The sequence below is a fragment of the Peromyscus eremicus genome, chromosome 19, assembly GCF_949786415.1.
Source record: "Peromyscus eremicus chromosome 19, PerEre_H2_v1, whole genome shotgun sequence".
NCBI lineage: Eukaryota > Metazoa > Chordata > Mammalia > Rodentia > Cricetidae > Peromyscus > Peromyscus eremicus.
In genome coordinates, this window is record NC_081435.1 from 23,647,366 (window position 1) to 23,670,482 (window position 23,117).

Sequence of the window (23,117 nt, forward strand, 5' to 3'; positions counted from 1 at the left end):
CAGCAAGCACTCTTTAACTGTTGATCCACCTCTCCAGGCCAAAACAGTTTTAACCGCCTCCTCTTGTTCATTACACTGTTTTTTTGCACTTTTCTTTTTTCTTCCGTTTAAAGACAGGCTCTCATGTAGACTGGCCTCACATTCAGTAGGCAGCTGAGAATGACCTGGTTTTACTTGGTGCTAGGAATGGAATCCAGGATTTCGCACATATTAGGTAAGCTAACTACATCCCCAGCATCTAGCTACCGCTTTCAATAGATTTTTTTCTTTTTGAGTTCTTGCTTGGTCTTCTGCTTTGTCAGTAATTCCTTTAAAGTTTCAACTTTTTTCTCTCTTCAGGTTGCTCCCTTGAGTTTTAAAAAATTTAAAATTACTGTTTATGTATATACGCCTGTATGACATGTTGGCTCCTCAGTTGCTGGGAGTTAGAGGCAGTTGGGGGCTGCCTGGTGGAGTGCTAGGAACTCAATCTCTCTGGAAGAGCAGTGCATGCTCTCCGTTTCTCCACACCACCACCCCCGGTTTTTTTTGTTTGTTTGTTTTTGTTTTGAGTCTTGCTATATCATCAAACTCAAAATTCTACTTAAGCTTCACAAGTGCTGGCTGGAATTACAAACTCGTCCACCATGCCTAGCTTTCCACCATTGAGGGGAATGCCTTTCATCTGTCTGTACTTTATTGCTCCAATAGCACGAGTCCTAACTATGTCTCCTCAGTTTTGCCCCCAACAGTTACTACCTTTGGAAGCTCATGTATCAGCTTTTCTACCAACTGAAAATTTACCTTTACTGTACTTTATCCACAAACTTTCCCAACTTAAAATCTTTTTAAAATTTTACTTATTGAGGCCAAGTCTCACCACACAGCTCTGGCTGGCTTGTGACTCAAGAGATCCACCTACCTCTGCCTCTGGAGTGCTGGGATTAAAGACATGCACACCCATGACTAGCAGTTTTCCAATTCCCAGTGGCTTCGTTTGTAGCACATGTCAGTTTGTGGACTGCTTTGAGACTTATTTCATATTCTAACTCCTGGACTGACTAACTTCTCCCTTAGCTTAACAAATTTTACATTTTTGAACAGGGTCTTATGTATCTTGGGGTGGTCTAAATTTTGCCGGCTTTATCTTTATCTACCTGCTGAGTCCAGGATTACAGGCTTCTGTCACGATGGTGTATAAAGGACTAGGCATCAAACCCAAGGCTTCCTCCATTCACTCTAAGCTACATCCCAAACCCTCAAATTTTATAAACAGTCCTATTTTAGGCACTAAGACCTGAGCCTTTTTATTTTTTTCTTTTTTAAATGACAGGGTCTCAATGAGACAGCCCTGGCTAGCCCGGAACTCACTATGTAGACCAGGCTGGCCTCGAACTCACAAGAGATCCACCTGCCCTTGCCTCACAAATGCTGGGATTAAAGATGTGCACTACCATACCTAGCTTTAGGTATATTCTTCTTAAACCTTTTCCCTCAAGAAAGAATAAAGAGCCGGGCGGTGGTGGCGCATGTCTTTAGTCCCAGCACTCGGGAGGCAGAGGCAGGCGGATCTTTGTGAGTTCGAGGTCAGCCTGGTCTACAGAACGAGATCCAGGAAAGGCGCAAAGCTACACAGAGAAACCCTGTCTCAAAAAAACAAAACAAAACAAAACAAAAAAAAAAAGAAAGAATAAAGAACTAAAGCATGTCCTATTATTAATTTTATTTTTAAAAAGGTTCATACTAGTTCATTTTACTGCTGAAAGAATAATTTTATTTAGTAACAGAGGTTAGTATGGATAGAACTGAGGTCACATGGTCTTAACACATTTAAAAAGTTTTAATTACATTTGTGTGCACACATCCATATATACATACAAGAATGCACATGCCACTGTGTGTGTGGAGGTCACAGGAGTCAGTTCTTTCCTCCCACCATGTGGTTTCCGGGATCAAACTCAGGTGGTCAGGCATGGTAGCAGGTACCTGGTGAACCTACTGAGACGTCATGCAAGCCCCACCAATAGTGTTGAGACAAAGCCTCCCTCCCTCCCTCCCCTCTGCAGTCCAGGCTGGCCTCAAACTGTCAGCTATCCTCTTGCCTCAGTTTCCCAAGTGCTAGGATTACTGGTATGAGCCACCATGTTGTTTTTCCCCAGCACTGGAGTTTGCCAAGGACACTAGCCAAGAGCTGTACAGTTATACTACCAAAATACATTCCCATCCCTAAACTTTCTCTCAGAGATTAACCTTCACACAAATTTAGCAATGACTTTTTGTTGTTGTTGTTTTTAAGCCCAGTGTGGCACACACACCTATATTCCAAGCTACTGGGGAAGTTGAAATTAGAGGATTTTGAGCTCTAGGCTAACCTTGTCTGTCTGTCTGTCTGTCTGTCTGTCTCTCTCTCTCACACACACACACACACAGACTATTATTGTACAAGAGTTTACCTATAGAAATAACGATAACACAGGCAAAGACAGTCCCAGCACAACCCATTCCTGACACACTCTGCTGCCTTTGTCCATGCTCTAATCCCCAAGGAATCATATGAACTAGATCCTGAAAACCTTAACATTTTCCAAATATTCAAGAAAAGCTCAATCCAACAGCCCTATTGCACAATCAGTTCTTTTAAAAACACTAATTATGAATTTAGACTCGGTTACTCACCTCTTCTCAGGTGCAGCGGGCAGCTTCTAAGACCACTTCTCAGCTCTAACAATCTTAGCCCACATGATTAGTTATCATGGTGAAGAAAACACATTTCAAACACAAAGGACACACCAAAGGCCAGAGTTTTCCTTCTGTTTGTTATATACACACGCTTCACAGGTTTATTTTTTAAAAAAGTCTGTACACTTCACAAGACAGTACAAATTGGCTACAATCCGCTAGCTACACATTAGGGCATTAACACAACCCATGATTTTTGCCCTAAAACAGGCAACTGTGCTACTCCAACTCTCTGAAAAGAGATTTTCTCAACTCATGGCATCTGGCCCAGGCACCTTCTCTTCTGGGCCCATATTGCTTCTCAGCCTTTTGACTAAGATCAAGTGTGGACCTGAGCCCACAAGCCCCAAGCTATATCTTGTTTATTCCTAGTTCAGGTTCAGCTCAAAGAGGGAACTCTGAGGCTTCACTTCTTCATCTTCATATCTGCTTCAATGGCACAGCGGCGTCCCCTGGTTCCCCCATCCTAGACAACACCAAAGGAAGGAAAGAAGGAAGGAAACATGAGTGAGCTGGTAACACGCTAAGAGACAACAGACAACAAGAATGCTGGGAATTTGACTTCTTGGGGGAAAGAATCTATAGAGACTACCAAAGGGATGAAGTGGAAAGGATTTTCTGTTTTCCCAGAGTAGCTAAAAGAACACCTGATATTGTGAGTGGAGCTGTAAGACAGTGCTTTCTCATGTCAATACAAAGGTCTTCAAATTCACCTGGGGTCCCACAGAATGACTATCAGTCATCCCACCCAGACCCGAACTGTGTGTAAAGAACAGGTAGTGAAAATGAGAGGTGAGACAGGCAGAAAGGACAGTGGGTAGTGAGGTTCTTGGCTAACATACCTGTCCAGTTGCTGGTCCCTATAAGAAAGGCCTTTCCTGCAGACTGACCCTGGCACTAGTTCCCTAGCACCTCCTGACAGATGTTCTCCATGAGATCAGGACAATCAGGCTTCTTTCCATCTGCTGCTCTCTCCCTGCAGCCCAGCTCCTTCCTCTTGTGCAAAACTTTGCTGTCTTCGATAGATAAAAGATCCTATTAACTGGCCTTGCAATAGCCAGCCACTTGAATGAGGATCGAGAGTCACTGTTGCAGGCCAATAACAAAGAATAGCGATCACAGTGTTCTGTTTGTGGTACAGGTCTATAGGCAAGATGAACTAGTGAACACTTTTGCTGGGCCGAACCATTTCTGCATTTCTAATATGCAAGGATTAGAAAATTTTTAGAACATAAGTTGCCAACAGTAAGAATAGAAATAACACCTTGCATTTGTGTAACATTTTAATTTTTTTTAAAGTTAGTTTCATAACTTAGTTTATCCTCACAACATCCCTGTGAGGTAGGCTAGACAGGTATCTCAATCTTACTCTTTCTTCTTCCTTTTTTAAAAGACTTATTTTCATTTAATGGGTATGAATGTTCTGCCTGCATGTGTATACGTGCACAAGTGTGCAGTGCCTGTGGAGGCCGGAAAAGGCTTTGGATTCCTCGAAACTGGAATTAGAGGCAGTATGAGCCACCATGTGGTTGCTGGACACTCAACCCAGATCCTCTCCAAGAACAGCCAGAGTTCTTAACTTCTGAGCACCTCTCTAGTCCTCCCTCCTTCTCCCTTTGGAGATGGGGTCTTAGTCCATAGCCTAGGCATGCCTTGATCCTCCTGCACTCAACTCATTAGTACTTCTATCACAGATGAAAAGAACAAGGCCCTCAAAGGTTATCCAATGATCTTAAGACCATATAGGTTTTCAGCATGTTTTCCCTTACTTCACTGCTCTACCATGAACAGAGTTAGTCATTTAATTTATGGAGCAAAAATATAAAAGCCTTTAGGCTAGATCTATTATGTTCACCTGTAATCCCACCAGCTATTATTGTATCCAGTGGTCACTGCTAGCGGGATCTTTAAAACCATTTTTAATGAATTATCACTACTGTATGTGATGTGTGTGCAGGAGCACATATGCCATGGTGCACACGTGGAGTGCTGAGGACAACTCTGTGGAGTTAGTACTCTCCTTCCACTTTCACTGGGGTCTGGGATCAAATTCAGGTCACCAGACTTCCATGGCAAGTGCCTTGACCACTGGAATCTTTAGCTTAGTTTTACTGAGGGTTTGTGTGTCAAGTCTCTCCGTTTAGTTAGGAGGAAGTGGAAGGTGTGATAAAAATCTGCCACCACAAGGACACCGCTGAAAAGCCAGCAGCAGCTGCTGCCCTGAGCTGTCTTCCACTTGTAACTGAAGAATTGGTAAAAGGTGGAAGTGAGAAATAAGGAGCAGGTGCATCCTAGAGACTTTTACCCCAAGAACACTTCCGGTTTCAGTGCAGCCATCTTATAGTCAGTCCCTTCCCAGCGACAGACACCCCCGCCCCCACGCTCCCTGACACACACACACATACACACACATGCAAAGAGACCAGAATGCAGAAGAAAAGGGTTTCTTATTCAATGGATAAACAGAATTTCAAGACATTGCCACAGTCTGCATGTTGGATTTCCCTCTGCCACCCAGGCCCAGCAGGAGCTGAGAATCTTTCACCCCGTGCAGCCATTCAATACTTACAAAGAGAGAGAGAAGGAAGGCGGGAGAGCCCATGGGGACACTGTCCTGTTAGAGGACAAACAAATACTGATCAGGTTCCACAGAAACTCTCAGCCACAAGCACCCCAAACCTAAGGACAGAGGCAAAAGCACCACACACACAGCACAAAGACAAAAACGTAAAACTCGAGAACAAGAGGAAAGATCCCACAGCCATCCGCCACAGGACTCCAGAACAGGAGCTAAGTCACCAGCTGCTGGGAGCTCCTTCACCCCCACCCTGACAGCACTCTCCTAGAGGATTAATAATTGACTCACTCGCCCAAACTTTCTCCCATGTCAGTCACAGCAGATTTCAACAGCTAGATAGGAGCAAGCCACCACCGTTCTAACATCTGTTTGCATACCACTGGCTTGCAGAAGGTTAGCAATATCAGAGTAACTTAAGTTCTCTGGGTGTTTTAGACTTCCTTTCTGTCTCCTTACCTTCTCTGAAGCATCTTGTTTTCGGGTAGAATCTCTCCCCCGAAGACTTTTAGCACTGATTCCAGACTCAGATGTTTGCATAATCAACTGTGTGGCCAAGAATTGCTGTAAGGAGAAGAAAAAAGTTTGGCCACAAAGATCCGATCCAGTAGGAAAGGACCAACATACTTCAGGTTTTGTGATTATAACTTATATAGTATCTTCTATTCAATACTTTTTGGCTTACTAAAAGGCTTAATTCTAACTGTTCCTAAATAATTTAGAAGTGAAAAGTAGCTTTTAAATAAAATAAACCAAAGACCTTTCTTTCAGCAATTCAAGTCACTTGGCATACTTAACAAAGATACACTGGTCCTCCAAGGTCAACATCCTAAAGGTGTGTGGTGATACAACTGTAAGACTCAAGTGGACTTCTTGTGATAAATAGGGATTACGTACTCTTTTGGTACATGTGCCACAAAATTTTATGTAACTAAAAATGACATTAACCCCTTAAAAACCAACTTTAAAACTTCAGAGGGAGCTAGGGATATAGCTTAGCTGGAACAGTGCTTGTCTGCCACACATGAAGCCCTCCCTGGGCTTAATTCCTGACATGAATAAATTGGGTGTGGTGGGGCTATGATGTAGCTCAGTGGTACAGTATCTGTGCAGACCCTGGAAGCACTGGTTCAGATCCCTAGCAACAAGAGCAAAATAGCAGCAGCAACAAAAACCTTCAAAAACTGGATTCATTTGCCCAAGAAAGACAGAATTTCTACCATATTCTTCCATCAAACCAATAAAACCTATACGACTTCAGTAAGAAAAAAAAATTACTTATCTGTGTTCCTGATGCCTATTACAAACAAAAGTCATCAATATGAATTCTTCCCTTTACTTCATCCCTACTGAAACAAAAATGAGCCTCAATGTACCTGGATCTGTTCCAGGACATCTCTTTGCATCTCTACTGCCATGTGATACACATCATGGTCTGAGCTGTTATACATAACAGCATTCTGAAACATCAGCATGATGTCACGCTGAAACTCGGCTGTGCTGCGGATCAGTCCATTTTCAATGTTTTTCTTAATTGTTGACAAATCCATAGGTCTAAAAAATAAATAAACAGGGCTAATTGGCTGTGGAGGAGGAGGATTCACTTGGATTTCTGAATACAGTATCACTATATAGTCCTGTTCACATATACCTTCAGTATCAGCTACCAAGATTTAAATGCCAACCCATTATCCCAAAGCATGTACTCAATTCCCCCCAAAAGCCAATCTGCATAATAGGCATCAAGAAAAGTAGTGAAAGGCGTTAATTCTTTTGGACTATTAATGGTAATTAGCCACTGCAATGGTCAGTTTAACACCGATCCTATTCTTTAACAATCTCGGCACATGTGAGGAAGAGGCAAGGATTACTCACTCTCTGTGACTTTGAGGCTGGCTTGGTTTACAGAGTTCCAGGCCAACCAAGGCTATATAAAATGAGACCCTGTCTCAAAACAAAACACTTGCTGGGTGGTGGTGACACATGCCTTTAATCCTAGTACCCCAGAGGCAGAGGTAGGCGGATCTTTGTGAGCTGGAGGCCAGCCTGGTCTACAGAGCAAGATCCAGGACAGGCACCAAAACTACACAGAGAAACCCTGTCTCGAAAACCAAAAACCAAAAACCAAAAAAACCACTCTTACTTTAAATGTACTACCTAATGCAAAAATTCACTTACGTCTACACAAATTCTAAGTCAGGCATGTTAGGTGGACCATGGCTTACCTCTGCACAATGCTGTGATAGCCAGGTGCTATGTCATCTGTAACAGGTTGCAGGAACACATTGGCATACCTGTCCAAAAAGAACAGATTTGTTATTCACTTATTCTCCTGAAGCAAAAGGAGAGAATTTACTCTATGCAACAGAAGGTATGTAGACCCAATACCAACATACGTAGTCTCATGGCTTACTCAAATATTTCTTTTTTTTAAAGATTGATTTATTTATTATATATAGTGTTCTGTGTACATGTATCCCGCAGACCAGAAGAGGGTACCAGATCTCATTACAGATGGTTCTGAGCCACCATGTGGTTGCTGGGAATTGAACTCAGGACCTCTGGAAGAACAAGCCATTTCTCCAGCCCCCTCAAATACTTCTTAAGCCAACAACGAGGAGCTGGCAATGTCTGCTCACCTATGATTTGCTGCAGCCCTCCACACAAGCATAATGGCTTTCTTCCATATTTTCTGAGCCTGAATTGCTTCTTGATCTTCACTGCACACAGAGCTGAAATAAGACACAGGAGTGCTACTAAGCATAAGGAGGAAAAACCAAGTCCTATTTCTCTCCAACTATTTGTTCAAGCCAAGAAAGGGAAAATAACAAGTAAAATTAAGGCTAGGGATGTGGCTCTATGGTAGAATGCTTGCCTAGCAGTCAAAAGTTCAATGCCCCCAAACACCAAAAACACCCACCCACACCCACACACTGTGGGGAGTGAGGAGGCATGGCTGTTCACACCTATAATCTGCCTGTAATCTCAGCACTTGGGAGACAGAAGCAAAAGGATGAGGAGTTCAAGATCACCCTCAGCTATGTAGCACGAACTGAACACCAGCCTGGGGTACATGAGACCATGTCTCAAAATGAAAAACAGAAGGAATCACAGGTACTCACAACTGTGAGGAGGCAGGGCTGCTTGGGATAGAGTCTGCCAGCGTGTGGGACTGCAGTGTGGCATTATGGATACTAAAGCCATCGTCACTTTCGCTCACAGGGGGTTCATTATCCATCTCAGACAAATAGCCTTCTCCTTGATCCTCTTCCTTGGGCTCTTCTAGGCTAGCTACCTCACTGACTCCATCTTCTTCCTCCTCCTCACCCGGAGCATCCTTAGACAGAGTGTGCATTAGTCAACACATGCAAGCAGAGCTACCTAGTAACGCATTATTAAATGAGATATCTGGTTTTGGGTTAGATCAGCTCTAGAAATGACCTCACACTTTTTTTTTTTTTTTTTTTTTTTTTTTTGCTGAGCCCTCTATCACTTATACTACCCTCTACTTAACTGACTAAGTAAAGTAAAGTACTTTAGAACCTGGACAAAGAATAAAGCCCAGGATCTTTTTTAAAGGAAGGAAAAATAAAAAAGCTACTTACTTAAGACTAAGCTAAGAGGCGTTCCTTCTTTCCCCTGGCTCTTGAGAGGAACTCTGACCCTGGGTACAAAGTTATCGAGAATCATTTTATTTCATGTCTTTGCTGATGGAGCAAGCTCACCTCACATTACTTTAAATCTGTTCCTACTACTTTAGCGATTCTAAGATAAAACCCGATAATTAATTCTCTTTCAATAGTCTAAACGGTAACCTGACTCCCCACACGTTCTTCCTGGCACCTCTAGACACTCTCATCATTTGGTACATCATTCCGGATGTACCAAACTTCTTTGTGCACTACCCACAAAGAAACTATGTGATCTTCACACCTCTCCTAGGGAAGCACACGCTGCTGCTACAGTACTCCCATTAGGCCAGACTGTCTACTACAGCTTTTACTCATCCAACTCCCTCCCTATCAGTTTTACGAAAAAGATAAAGATGAATTTACTAAAATTCATTTAATAGATAGCAGTGTGGGAAAATCTAATCATATGGCAAGAAGAATAAAGAAAAGTCTGAAATACCTTTATCTGGCTTCCAAAAATAGTCCCTGATTCTTCTTTCAATGGGTCTGCAGAGGAGAGAAAGACTCCCTGAAGATTTGTGCCTTAGCTTCCCCTTCCTGTGACCATGAGCCTTCCCTGAAGCTCTCCCTTCTTTCCACGCTGTCCTGGCCTACTCCTCTACTTGCCCACAACCCACAAACCCTGAGAAGCCAAAGGAAGAGATTTCAAGTTCAAAGTTCCTATCCTTTACTTACCTGACATTTCAAACTTGTGTTGAGTCTCTGTCTCTAAAGGATCTTCAATAGGATTTGAGCCATGTGATGGAGACAACATGCTTTCAGGGGATGCCTGAAGATCAAAAAAGAGTAAGTATCCTAATTACTAAGAAACTGTTATAGCTCCCACAATTTTACTCTCCAACGATCGTAAGACCATAGAAGAAATCATCTAGTATTTTAATGATCGCCTTGGCAGGACAGGGTAAATATACTACTAGTTGGCAGCCTGTGGCTTTGGGTATGTGCAACATGCCAAGACTCAGGAATTCAAGAGCCTAAGTTGCCTAAGTCATACCCTCCTCCTCCTCCTCCTCTCTTCCCACCCCAGTCATATTAACTACCTCTGTCTTCACAGTTGAAAGTGGCATCTCATCGCCTTTCCCACTGGAACCATCTGTTTCACCAATCCCTCCAGCTGCAGAACTTCTAGGTTCTTCATCTAAGTCTTGACTCCTGAGTTCTGGTGGCTCCATACTTGAGACTGGACCGACTCCAGCTACCATCTCAGCCCCCGACATGCCTGGCTCTGGCTCTGCAGGTTCCACCTTAATCTCCACACCTGACTCCCTGATGTCTACCAGTTCATGGATTCCTTTGTTTTCCGTCTCCTCAAAGTCGAGCCTCTCTTGTTTGACGGTCATCTCTGGTGCTGGAAGAGGTACTGGCTTGTCCCGCTCCTGCTGGATAGGGTGCTCCCAGGGGCCAGGCAGGGACTGAGGGTCATCGTTTTCTTCACAGAACGATAGTGCTGCTTCTACAGCTGCCACATCCAGCACTTCAGGGTGATCATCAACCTGTTCCACAAGACACAAACTGTTGAGAACACACAAAGAGCCCCCCCGAGTTACCGAGTCCCTCAGGGTAACAGGACTGAATCAGATGCTGAATCTAAAGCAGCTCTCTCCACCTTTACCAAAGGTTAGTGGGAACAACACTTGTGGGACGGCAGGGAAGATAAGCAGTCCGTCAGACTACAAAGATGAAAATGGGCCAAAGAACAAGTCATCATTCCAACTAAGAAAATCAAAGACAGGAAGAAGAGGGGGGTCTGTGTAGTACTACACAGGGAGACTTGTTAGGATTTTGCTAAGTAGTTACCTTGTCTTCAATGATGGCAATAATATCTCCAACTGTTTCAAAGTCCAACTCTTCACCTGTGTAAGACACAGCAATATCCATCTTCTCTGCCAAGTCTAAATCTTCCTTCCCATCTATGCTTGGAGCCTTTGATCCACCAGGCGCCTCTGCTACTCCTGACCGGAAACACTCTTCTTTGATAGAATTAATGATCATGGAGATTTCACTGCTATCCATGGAAACAGTCACAGTATGTGGATCCCCCACAGCTTCCAGGGGAACACAGTTGTCAGGCTGACTCACTGATTAACAACAGGAAGAAAAAAAGCAACTCAGAAGCTTATCCATTATTAAATGACCACCCGGAGATCACACCAGAGCTGTAGACACTTGCGGTCAGACACACTTAAGGTCAAAAACTCACTTCTGCCCATGTTTTCTTCTCCCTCATTTTTTTTTTTTTTTTTTTTTACAAAGTAAGGTGAGAATACAGTCTCAAGCCTGCTTATGTGTCTACACTTAACCTTCCCCACCCAACTCCTAAAATACACACCCACTTCTACCCTTGTTTTTCTAAGGATAAAGATGACTGTGTCTATGGAGAAGAGCAGAGAAATATGTGTGTGGGAGATGAGCTCTTGGTCACCCTACTCTAACTGCAGTCGGGTGCTGTGGCTGCTCAGGGCGTGGGTCAGGGACGAACCTGGAGCTACACTGTCAGGAGTGGAGACAGCCGGAGCAGAGGACGGTGCTGGCAGCGCAGGCATCATGACAATGGTAGCCTGGGACACAGACTCTACAGGGGGTGGTGGCACAAGTTTAACTGGAGGCTCACTGGCAACAGTAGTGAAGGAGGGAAGAGGAGTGGTGAACTGTGTAGGGCCAGCTTCTAAAAGCCGGGAAAGAGTGGGAGCACCTGACAGACAAAGAGGACACAAAATGAGGAAAGAAAGCACGTGAGCAAGGAGCAATAGGCACTCTAGGACTCAATCAGAGAACGAAAGTCACTCCTGGTTGATAAACTCATAACCGCACCCTACCTTCTTTAACCTCACCTTTCTGCAAGCTAGGAATGAACCCATGTGCCAGACTATACACTGTATACATTAAAAATGGGGAGTCGTTTTCTCTGAGGAAAAATGAGCAGTCACCAACAATAAAATAAAATGACTGGTACGACAGGCAAGAGGCTGAGGAAGAAAAGAGAGTTCCATGGCTACAAAGCAAAAATCCTGGATAGCCTGAGCTGTCTTGAAAACAAACAAAGGAAGGAAAAGGAAATTGAGAGGAAACCTTGCCACTTCTGCTGAAGCTCGGCACACTGTATACCACCCAAGCTAACTTCAATCAAATGCCAATTGTTTTGATTTAGGGGTGGTTATTTTGGGTTTTTGAGACAGGGTTTCTCTGTGTAGCTCTGGCTGTCCTGGAACTCGCTCTGTAGACCAGGCTGGCATCGAACTCACAGGGATCCACCTGCCTCTGCCTCCCAAGTGCTGGGATTAAAGGCATACGCCACTATACTCTGCCCAATCTCTAATGTTTATGGTATTAGTATTCTTGCTTCACATTTTCTGTTATTTACTCCTTAACATATCCCTGAAGTATCTATGTCACCATTACAAAACAGGAAACCAAGTCTCAATAGTTAAGCTGCCTGACCAATGTCACAAAACCAACAGTACGGTGGATCTGAGATTCAAACCAGGTCTCTAGTTCCAAATCCCTTTCCCCTATTTTATAATCTCCAGGGTCTCTAATATTTTTTCACAATGTTGCAAAAACTAATATTTGCCACCATTAATAAAATAGAAAACTAAGTTTCAATAGTTGTCTATTCAAGGTTACAAAATCAACAGTCTGAGCAACATGAGATTCAAGCCCAGATCTCTGGTTCTACATCTCTTTCCCCTATTTCACCCCAGGGATCTCAGGAATCCTTTTACATTTTGCAAGGCACAGAGAAATAGCTTCACTATTAACTTTACTGTTCCTTTTTATTATCATCTATACTGAGGTCAATTAGAGCTATCAATAATTTATTTTGGAACAGATCAATAATCTCAAACACTATGCTGTTTAACAGAAAAACTAGCTCCAAAGCAAAGTCTATAAAAACTGTAATTGGGCCTTAACTATGTGGTAACTATCCTCTTTGACGGCCATGAAAAGCGTGTGCAGTAACTCACCTGAGGCAGCAGGGGAGGCCGCAACAGTGCTGGTTGTTGGCTGCATCTCCCCACCATGTATCATGGGAAGAACCCCGCCTACCTCCAGGAGCACACCTGTGCTGTTCAGATGGCCAGAAGCCGCAGACATCTCACTCTCATTGACCTACCAGGGAAGAACAGAGGTGAAGGCTATACTCAAGCTTTTCCACTACCACTTCCCAAAAACAAAAACAAAAACGCGCTCCAGTGCTCAAACAAACTTTGTTCAAACCAAAACTTAGTGTCCACAAAAATCATTCAAGATAGAAGGGAAACTCTAAACTACAATGTTTAGAACTTAAGTGACAAGAGCTCTCTGGGGGAAGAAAACCACAAATAATTATCATTCAGATACCTTAGGATCCAAGGACCAACTTAGTGCATCTTTTAGGAGTTAACCTTTAACTAGGACATTGCTAGTTTTTTGTTTGTTTGTTTGTTTTGCTTGTGTTTTTGTTTTTCCCCAGGTCATATTTTAGGGCCCAGGCATTCCCTTCCAAGTACTAAATCACCACAGCTCTCAAACACCCACAGAAGTCTCCATACCAGTCTGGGGCTAGTAGGCAGGAGGCTGCCCTTCTTCAAGAGCTCTGACAGCAGAGGGGAGGGGGGTGGAGTTGCTTTCTGTCCAAGCATCTTTTTCTGGGGTGAATCATCTGTTACTGGGGTCATGGGGGCTTCTAAGGGTGCAGAGCCTGGAGGAAGGGTGTCAGGAATCCCAGGAAACGAGGTGACTGGGGTACTCGGCAAAGTCCCAGGGGTTACCTAAGAGACAACAGAGAACCTTTATCTGACTTCTCAAACTACGGAGGGTTCCCTACTAATCTGGATGGGTTAGTGTGTCTATTGTTTTCTTAGTTCTGAACGGAAATACCCAGAACCCATCTATACTTCTTTCTCTTCCACTCACTGTAACCCACAACCCAATCATTCCATCCAACCTCCTGATTTTCAAACTCCTCAAAACACTATCACTACTTCATTCATAAAGAAATGGTCTCTTTCTTGAGCAGAAATTTCAGAAGACTAAATAAATTTACACAAATAATTCACATAGTCCTTTACCTATCTCTCAAAAAGTAAAATCCTCCATGCTTTTAGGTCCACCTGTACAATCTTTAGCATTCAGATCAAGAGAAGTAGCTTCTAGGCAACAAGTGGTTTCCCATTATCAGCTCTCTGCTGGCTCATTGTTCCTTTGCAAATCAACGTCAATAAATGCCAACAGACTTACCCCAGAGGTAGCCTCTTCCATAGTGGTTGGAGTCAAGTCTCCAAGTGGATAATCACCTCCTGGGGAGGCAGAATCTATAGGTGAGCGGACCATCACAGTTGGCAGCCTTCGAGGAGGTGTTTTGACTGCTTGTCGAGCTAGAACATAAGCAAACAAGAGACCAAATCTTCAGGACTAAATAAGTGAAACCAGCCACTAGTATATCCTAAAGAAACATTATGAGTCTAGATTAGAAGTTTTATTACTTTCTTTAGCTTAATTTTTCAAACTAAGGGCAATTCTCACATTAAACAAAATAACTACTTAACTATTTCAAAGGTCCTTGTTGTAGTAAATGGTTTACATACTTCTCAATGTCTTCTCCAGCAACTTAAGAGTCTGCTTTTAAAAAGAGGAAAAGACCTCACTGGTTCACACCATGTAGTCTATCTTACAGTTGCAAACACTGAATTTTCTCCCCCCATCTCATCTCCCAAGGCTCACTGAGATGAATTTTTGATCCCACCTCCTTCCTGGATCCACTTCCCAAACTCTGGAATTACAGGCATTCACCACTATATCTGGCTTTCCTTTTTTTTTTTTTCTTTTGGAGACAGGGTCTCACAATGTAGCACTAGCTAGCCTGGAACCCATTCTGTAAGGTGGACTGGCTCACAGAGATCCGCCTGCCCCAGCCTCCCAAATGCTGGATTAAAGACAAACACCACCACACCCAGCTCCATATTTTTTTTTTTTTTTTTTTTTTTTTTGGTTTTTCAAGACAGGGTTTCTCTGTGTAGCTTTGCACCTTTCCTGGGACTCACTTGGTAGCCCAGGCTGGCCTTGAACTCACAGAGATCCGCCTGGCTCTGCCTCCCGAGTGCTGGGATTAAAGGCGTGCACCACCACCGCCCGGCTCATATTTGGCTTTTTTTATTGGCCTCTGAATTCTAAAACCTTAATTAAGGCCAATGAGATGGTTCAGTGGGTAAAAGCTCATGCTACTAAGACCAAGTTCAATTTCTGGGACCCACCTAGTGGGAGGAGAATGGACTTCCACAACTTGTCTTCTGATTTGTACATACATGGCACTCACCTGTGCCCCCCACCAACAAACCATAAAAATAAAAAAATAAAAAATTTAAAAAGTAAAAACATAAAACCTATACTATGTTCAGGATATCATCATCAAGCTTATGAGTCCTACAAGTAAACTGGAGATCTAGACTATAAAGAGACCTCATTTTCTAAGTACTTCTTCTCAGAGACTAATGGATGATTTATTCTGGTAGAAAAAAAGATAACAAGAACTATTCTTTTCTTTTTAGTTGTTTGTTGGTGCTACAGACTAAGCCACATCCATGCAAGGTCAGTGTTTTAGGACTGGGCTCCATCCTTTACTCAGATACCTTGTTTTATGAGGCTTCTGTGCACCTGCAAACAGTAAATCTATACTTTTCTCCTGTTTACTACCAGTTTGCTCCCCAAATTCAAAAATACTGAAACTTTAGAGAGTGAGGGAAACTGCCCTACAATTCTGGCAGGTCAGTCAGGAGCCTAAAACATTTTGCTTATCTGGAGTCTACAATCAAGGGACAAGACAAAACCAGTTATGGGAAACACGAAGGATGAAAGAACTTAACAGGTATAGGTTTCTGGTAACTTCCAAAGCCAACCAGTACAGTACAATTCCTTTTGATAAAAGCCTGTTTACTTAATGTCACCTGGAGGTCTAACTTTAGGGGGCATGTACAAGGCCCTCAGGTCAATCCCTAGCAGAGAAAACAAAAAAAAGAATGTTTTGGGGGGGAAAAAGAGACATGATAAATTTTGCAAGCACATTTAAACTAACAGACGACGTACTACAAAATAATCAACAGCTACGTTTCCACACTCATCTCACAGGCCAGCCAGCCAACTGTCCCCAGGGCGCAGCACTGCATGACCCAGTGACAGCAGAGGACTGGACGCGGCTTACCCTGGTAGGCGGCATCGGTGGCCTTCCTTTTCACTTCAGCCTCTTCCTCCTCCAGTTTCTTTTTCCTAAAGAAGGAACTGAGTTATGTTAGCAGGCTCTAGCTCTTCCCATGGGTCACACTCCTTCACAGAAAACGCTTTTGGCCAACCGGCACAGAGCACAGATGGAACCTACATTGCAATGTCATTGCAAAGCTCATCCAGCCTGCTGTCCATGTGTCCGGCTTGAATTAGTTCTGCATCTCTTTTTAGCCGCCTATGAAAAAGAAAGAGACAGACTGCAGTTCTCTTTATGATTTTCTTTTTTTTAAGTTTGTAAGCTTTTTTTTTTTTTGGAGACAGTGTCTCCCTCTGTAGCCCAGGCTGGCCTCAAACTTATAGAAATTTTCCTGTCTTGGTCTCCCGAGGTAAGCATTGGGATTACAAGCATAAGCTACCATACTGTTTTTTAAAAACTAATTAGAGTGAGTGTGTGTGTGTGTGTGTGTGTGTGTGTACACACAAGTACAGGTGGACACATTCTACAGCACTGAAGTCAAAGGACAAATGTGGGGGACTGGTTCTCTCCTTCCACCTTGACTCCTTTCTGCCACTGGGTTGCCTAGTCACCATCTACTATGAACTACCACATCCAGAGCTTTTTACATGAGTTCACGGGCCCAAACTCAGGCTGTCAGGCTTGTACAGTAAGCGCTTTTATCTGCTGAACAATCTCCACGACTCTTGTCTTGTTTTCTAAGCAAAAACCTTGCTAAGTGGTCTAGGCTGGCCTGAACTTGTGGTCTCAAGTGAGCTTTCCATTTCAATCTCCTGAGTTCAATACCTAGCCTTAATTACGTTTCCTTTTCTTTTCTTTTTTTTCCGAGACAAAGTTTCTCTGTGTAGCCCTGGCTGTCCCAAAACTCACTTTGTAGACTAGGCTGGGCTCGAACTCACAGAGATCGCCTCCTCTGCCTCCCAAGTGCTGGGATTAGAGGCATGCGCCACCACTGCCTGGCTTAGCTAAATTTCCTAATCTGCTATTTTGAAAACTTTTATGGGAGCTGGAGAGATGGCTCAGAGGTTAAGAGCACTGGCTGCTCTTCCAAAGGACCTGGGTTCAATTCTCAGCACTCACATGACAGTTTACAAATGTCTGTAATTCCAGTTCAAGGGGATCTGGCATCCTCACGCAGACATACATACAGGTAAAACCACAATGCACATTAAAAAAAAAAATCTTAAAGAAGTCAGTTCTTGATTTCTTTCCAAACTACCCCCTCCCCAAGTCATGTGATAACTACCTGTATCTCTCCTGTGTTTCCTTTATCACTTTCTTTAGTTCCTCAACTCTCTCAGCTGTCAATTTCCGAACAATAACATCTTCAACAGTTTCTACCACTTCTCCTTTTTCACCCCGTTTCCGTCTGTGGAAAGTCAAACAACAATTAATCCAAGTTTCAGTAAGAGGACATTTGTATTCTTTGAGCATTTTCTACCATTGAACCATAAGTACTATCAGCTGTACTTTTCTCACCCAATTAAGATGTATTTCCATAGTGAACACTTTCCAACTAAACAGATGTGTACCTGGGTTCATACTCACTTTGGAGTCTCAGTAGTCTCTAAGAGCTCCGAATACTGAGAAGCACAATGCTATAGGAAAAAAAAAAATGAAAATGTGATAAGCAAGCTTGGAAAGAAACAAGATTTCCAAGTGTCAACAATTAGAATAAGACTAATGAAGAAAGCTATTCAAGAATGTGTGGTTTAGCTGGTCCTGGTAGGAGGCAGAAGCAAGGAATCCGAGTTCAAGGCTAGCCTGGTGTACATTGTGAGTTCTAGGACTGCCAAGAATACATAGTGAGATACATACACTACTACTACCACCACTAAATAAAAATCAGAAAAAAGTTTGTAATACTTTTTTGCATACATATATAACCAGATTAGCAAACAGTGGGGAAAAAAGAAAAATGGTATTTTCTTTTGTTTTCTATTTTTAAAATATTTTCAAATATTTTAAATTTTTTTGTTTTGAGACAGGGTTTCTTTGTGTTCTTTGGCTATCCTGGAACTCACTCTGTAGAACAGGCTGGACTCAAACTCACAGAGATCCTCCCATCACCCAAGTGCTGGGGTTAAAGGTGTGCACCACCACCAGCAAGCTAAGTTTCTTATTTTTATTAAATTTAAAATTTTATTTTTATTAAATTTAAAATATCTAAATATTTAATTTTAAAAATATTTTTACTTAAAAATTCATCTTTTATTTATATCTCCATATATGAGCCCTCAGAGGCCAGAGAAGGTACTGAATGCCCAGAGCCTGGAGTTACAAGTATTTGCAAGACACCGGATACAGGTGCTGGGAACCAAACCCAAGTGCTCTGCAAGAGTGTTAGGTTCTCTTAAACACTGAACCTTCTTTCCATTCCCTTTACTTTTTTTTTTTTTTAAAATGTGTGGTGTGTCTGGGTTCACATGCTCATACATATGTGTGGGTGCATGTACATGTGTGAGCACATGCATGTGGATACCCAAGATTAACTCTGGGAGTCTTACTCAATCAGTCTTTACCTTATTCTTTGCAGTAGGGTCTCTCAAAGAAACTAGATCTTGTTTCAACTGTCTAGAAAGCCAGCTTGCCCCAAGGAATTCTTTCTGCCTTTGCATTCCAAATACTGTAATAACTGGTGGGCTGCCACATCTTCTTGGCATATAAGGAGGTTTAAGTATCAAACTCCAGTCTCTGCTTCTACAGCCAATACTTGAACCACTGAGCCACCTCCCCAGCTATGATTTCTTTTGGTTTTCCTGAGACAGGGTTTTGCTATGTAGCCCTGGCTGGCTTGAAACTCAGCATGTAAACCGGGCTGGTCCCACACATGTTGATATACTCTTGCCTATCTTCCAACTGCTAAAATTACAGGCATGTACCACGACACCCAGCCTCTAGCACTGTTAGTTATTCCCTGTTTCAAGAAAGGCAGAGCATGGTAAATAACCAATTTCATCTTCCAACGAGTGTAAAAGAGCATCTGACTGGTAACTTACTTTTTGAGAAAACCAGTCTGGAGGCCGGCCAGGTTCTGCAAAAGGCTTGATTGCTCTGCTAACCGATACCCTACAAAATAAGAAAAGCCTTATTACATACCAAACAGGAAAAAAATACAGGTGGCAGAGGTTCGCTGAATTCAAAGTTTAGGGTTTATAGATCACATTAGAATAAAGAATTGCCACAGAACATTTTAGAATACCTTCCCTTTATTATTAACTATTTGCTTTTCAGTGCTGAGAATGAAACAGAGGTTCACTCACACACATCAGCTAAGTGCTCCAGAGTTAATAGCTCTAGGTCTGGAATACCTGACAATGGAAAATGACACAACTATGTAAAAAGCAATTCGGGGGCTCTTGAAATAGCCCAATGGGTAAAGGCACTTGCTGGCAAGGCTGATGATCTGAACTCCATTCCCAAAATCTACAGAGTAGAAGAAGAAATATCAGCTTCTACAATTTGTTCTCTGACCCCCACATCATGCACAGTGGCATTCACACACCTATATACATATACATGCACAATAAATTAAAATGGAATACAAAATCTTTAAATGCTAGAAAAAAAATCTTTAAATGTATCCAGAGTCTCACATATGTAGGCAAATACTATATAACCAGTCTATATCCCCAGCCTGGATTAACTGTTTTTTGTTTTTTTTAAAGATTTATTTATTTTATGAATATGAGTGCTCTATCAACTTTATGCCAGAAAAGGGCATCAGATCCCATTACAGATGGCTGTGAGCCACCATGTAGTTGCTGGGAATTGAACTCAGGACCTCTGGAAGAGCAGCCAGTGCTCATAAACACTGAGCCATCTCTCCAGCCCACTTATAGATTCTTAAAATCAGCCCTCTGGCCACTCTCCCTTGAACCAGTACCCACATTTGGTATATCTTACTTTTTGACTCTGTTTTGAGAAGCCCACACCCCTGCCCTCATCTTTCCTTCTGAGCCACTTTCTCTCTTAACCCTCATTATGAAACTGTATTTAAATACCTTTATTAACACTTACTGTTTTTTAAAACCTGCTCTTAACAGCTCACAACTTTTTTTTAAAAAAATAATTTTTTTAAAACTTTATTTTATGTGCATTGGTGTGAAGGTGTAAGATCCCCTGGAAATGGAATTACAGACAGTTGTGAGCTGCCATGTGGGTGCTGGGAATTGAACCCGGGTCCTCTGGAAGAGCAGCCAGTGCTCTTAACCAATAGGCCATCTCTCCAGCCCCAAAAGCTCACAACTTTTTGTTTGTTTTTTGGAGACAGGGTTTCTCTGTGAAATAGCCCTGACTGTCCTGGAACTCGCTTTGTAGACCAGGCTGGCCTCAAACTCAGAGATCCACTTGCCTCAGAATTTTGAGTGCTGGGATTAAAAGCATACACCAGCCATTTAAACTTAATGAAGTATTTTTCACAGTATACAATGTATGCTTATAATTCTAACAAACAGGAGGAGGCTTAGACAGGAGGGCTATCACAAATTTGAGGCTAGCCTGAGCTACATAATGAGTATCAGACCAGCCAGAACTAAATAACAAGACCCTGTTGTTGCCCCCATTCCATCTTTCCCCCAAAAGCAGCTGGGTATTGGTCTACACGGCTGACCAGGCAGCCAAGGCTACAAAGTGAAACCCCATGCCAAAATAAACCAAAGCAAACAAATCTCCTAAGAGCATTTCCTATCAATCAGGCCCTGTAAATACGCTAAACCTTTTATATCTTCCTGACAGAGGAAAAACTAAACATTAGACCATAATCAAAGTAACAACATCAATAAAGGCAAGTTATAGTCACTAAATTAAAAGACAGGAGCCAATCTATGTACAACTTTCTGTAATTAAAATATTATCTAGCTGAGCTGGGAGGTAGTGGTGGTGCATTCCTTTAATCCCAGCACTCAAGAAGCAGAGGTAGGCAGATGGATCTCTGTGAATTTGAGGCCAGCCTGGTCTACAGAGTTCCAACATAGTCAGGGCTATTATAAACATACACACACCACACACACACACACACACACACACACACACACACACACACACACATATCTTGAGGACAAAATCAGATGATCTGGAGCTATATGGAGATTTAGAGGCTAACAACAAAAACAAATCTTTATAACCAACTAAAGACATTTCAGTAAGACTTCTCTGACTTCCAAAAGCACTAGGCAAGCACATGGTACACATGCATGCATGCAGGCAGGCAAAACACAGATACACACAAAATAATGGCAATAAAAAAAATCAATAGTAAAGGCCAACAAACAAACAAAAAAGCAAAATAAGTATTTTCACAGCCAATTCTCAAGCAAAGCAACAGAAGAAACTAAACTGGTATCATTAGAATTAGAGACTTCTGGCTGAGCCTGGTGACTCACACCTTTAATCCTATCACCAGAGAGGCAGAGGCAGGCACATTTCGTTGACGTCAAGGCCAGCCTGGTCAATATAGTGAGTTCCAGACAGCCAGGGCTATATAGAAAGGTCCTGCCTTGGAAAAATTTTCCCAAAACTTTTGTGTTGTAAACAATACCAATCAAAACAGTGTAAAGACAGTTGGAGACATAGCTCAGCAGTTAAGATCATTGGCTACTCTTCCAGAGGACCTTGGTTCAATCCCCAGCACCTACTTGGGTGGCTCAAAACCATCTGTTGCCGGGCGGTGGTGGTGCACGCCTTTAATCCCAGCACTCGGGAGGCAGAGCCAGGAGGATCTCTGTGAGTTCGAGGCCAGCCTGGGCTACCAAGTGAGTCCCAGGAAAGGCGCAAAGCTACACAGAGAAACCCTGTCTCGAAAAACCAAAAAAGAAAAAAAAGAAAACCATCTGTTACTCCAATTCTGGGAATCTCACATCCTTTTCTAGCATACACATATGTTAGATATATACAAGCAGGCAAAACTCATACACATGAAAAATAAATGATTAAAAATTGTTTCTTATAAAAGTGTAAAGACAATATGCAAAATAGGAGAAATAGTTGCAAACTATTAGCCTCCAGATTAGAGCTATAGAATTATAATGCAAAGAATTATAATGCAATTACAGAAAGGAATCAACTAAACAAAAATGGACAAAAAACTGAGCATAAATTTCTCCACAAATATACAATGCCTATATAACCACATGCAAATATACTCATTACTGCACAGTTCATCAGAGAAATCCATATCAAAACCACAATAAGGAACTAGAGATGGTGGCTCAAATTTGAAATTCCAGGCTAGAAGGCTGAAAAAGGGAATCACTGAGACTTCTAGGCCAGCCTGAACTACATATACAGAACCTTTCTTTAAAAAAAAAAAAAAAAAAAAAAAATGGGTATGGGCTTGACTCCCAGCACTCAGGAGGCAGAGGCAGGAGCATCTCTGTGAGTTCGAGGCCAGCCTGATCTAAAAGAGTTCCAGGACAGTCAGCCAGGGCTTTACAGAGAAACCCTGTCTAAAGAAAAAAAAAAAAGTAGAATGTGTTGGCTCGGTTCATTTACAGCTCATACTGGTAAAGACACTTGTTACCAAACCTGATGATCTGAGTTTGATCCCCAGAATCCACAAGGTGGAATGAAAGAAACAAATCCTGCAAGCTGTCTTCTGATCTCCACACCTATATACACACGCATACATACAAACACACAAATAAATACAAAAAAATCCATAATGAGCTATGACTCTATACTTACTAGTATGGCTACAATAAAGGACAGGAAATATTGTGAAGCAGATAAAAAACTGCAGGTGATGGGGATACAGCTCAGCTGGTAGATGCTGGCCTAGCATTCATGAGACCTTGGTTTGATCTGTACCACAAAAGCTGGGCCTCATAGTATATGCCTGTAATCAGCATTGGGGGGTGGGGGGTGGGTGAGTAGAGGCAGGATCAGGAGTTCAAGGTCATCCCAGGCTACACAGGGAGGC

General features: G+C 42.4%; 1 protein-coding gene across 11 annotated transcripts in view; it reads right to left on the reverse strand.

Moving 5' to 3' along the window:
* Positions 1-23,117, reverse strand: part of Brd8 (bromodomain containing 8) — a 47,088-nt gene that overhangs the window by 20,771 nt on the left and 3,200 nt on the right. For 3 of the 11 annotated variants that reach the window (XM_059245937.1, XM_059245935.1, XM_059245938.1), the window contains exons 3-21: positions 19,198-19,267; positions 17,747-17,796; positions 17,445-17,567; positions 16,337-16,417; positions 16,163-16,239; positions 14,206-14,342; positions 13,518-13,736; positions 12,951-13,095; positions 11,465-11,677; positions 10,783-11,063; positions 10,026-10,478; positions 9,661-9,754; positions 9,425-9,471; positions 8,416-8,630; positions 7,933-8,025; positions 7,519-7,587; positions 6,670-6,847; positions 5,753-5,857; positions 5,288-5,332 (exon numbers count right to left, since the gene is read on the reverse strand). In XM_059245937.1, the coding sequence (XP_059101920.1) occupies positions 5,288-5,332; positions 5,753-5,857; positions 6,670-6,847; positions 7,519-7,587; positions 7,933-8,025; positions 8,416-8,630; positions 9,425-9,471; positions 9,661-9,754; positions 10,026-10,478; positions 10,783-11,063; positions 11,465-11,677; positions 12,951-13,095; positions 13,518-13,736; positions 14,206-14,342; positions 16,163-16,239; positions 16,337-16,417; positions 17,445-17,567; positions 17,747-17,796; positions 19,198-19,267 (2,695 nt within the window). Of the gene's footprint in view, positions 1-2,781; positions 3,185-3,560; positions 3,918-5,287; positions 5,333-5,752; positions 5,858-6,669; positions 6,848-7,518; positions 7,588-7,932; positions 8,026-8,415; positions 8,631-8,898; positions 8,958-9,424; positions 9,472-9,660; positions 9,755-10,025; positions 10,479-10,782; positions 11,064-11,464; positions 11,678-12,950; positions 13,096-13,517; positions 13,737-14,205; positions 14,343-16,162; positions 16,240-16,336; positions 16,418-17,444; positions 17,568-17,746; positions 17,797-19,197; positions 19,268-23,117 lie in introns of those variants that run through there. The other 8 variants (XR_009375198.1, XM_059245942.1, XM_059245936.1 and 5 more) reach the window with 8 other exon arrangements.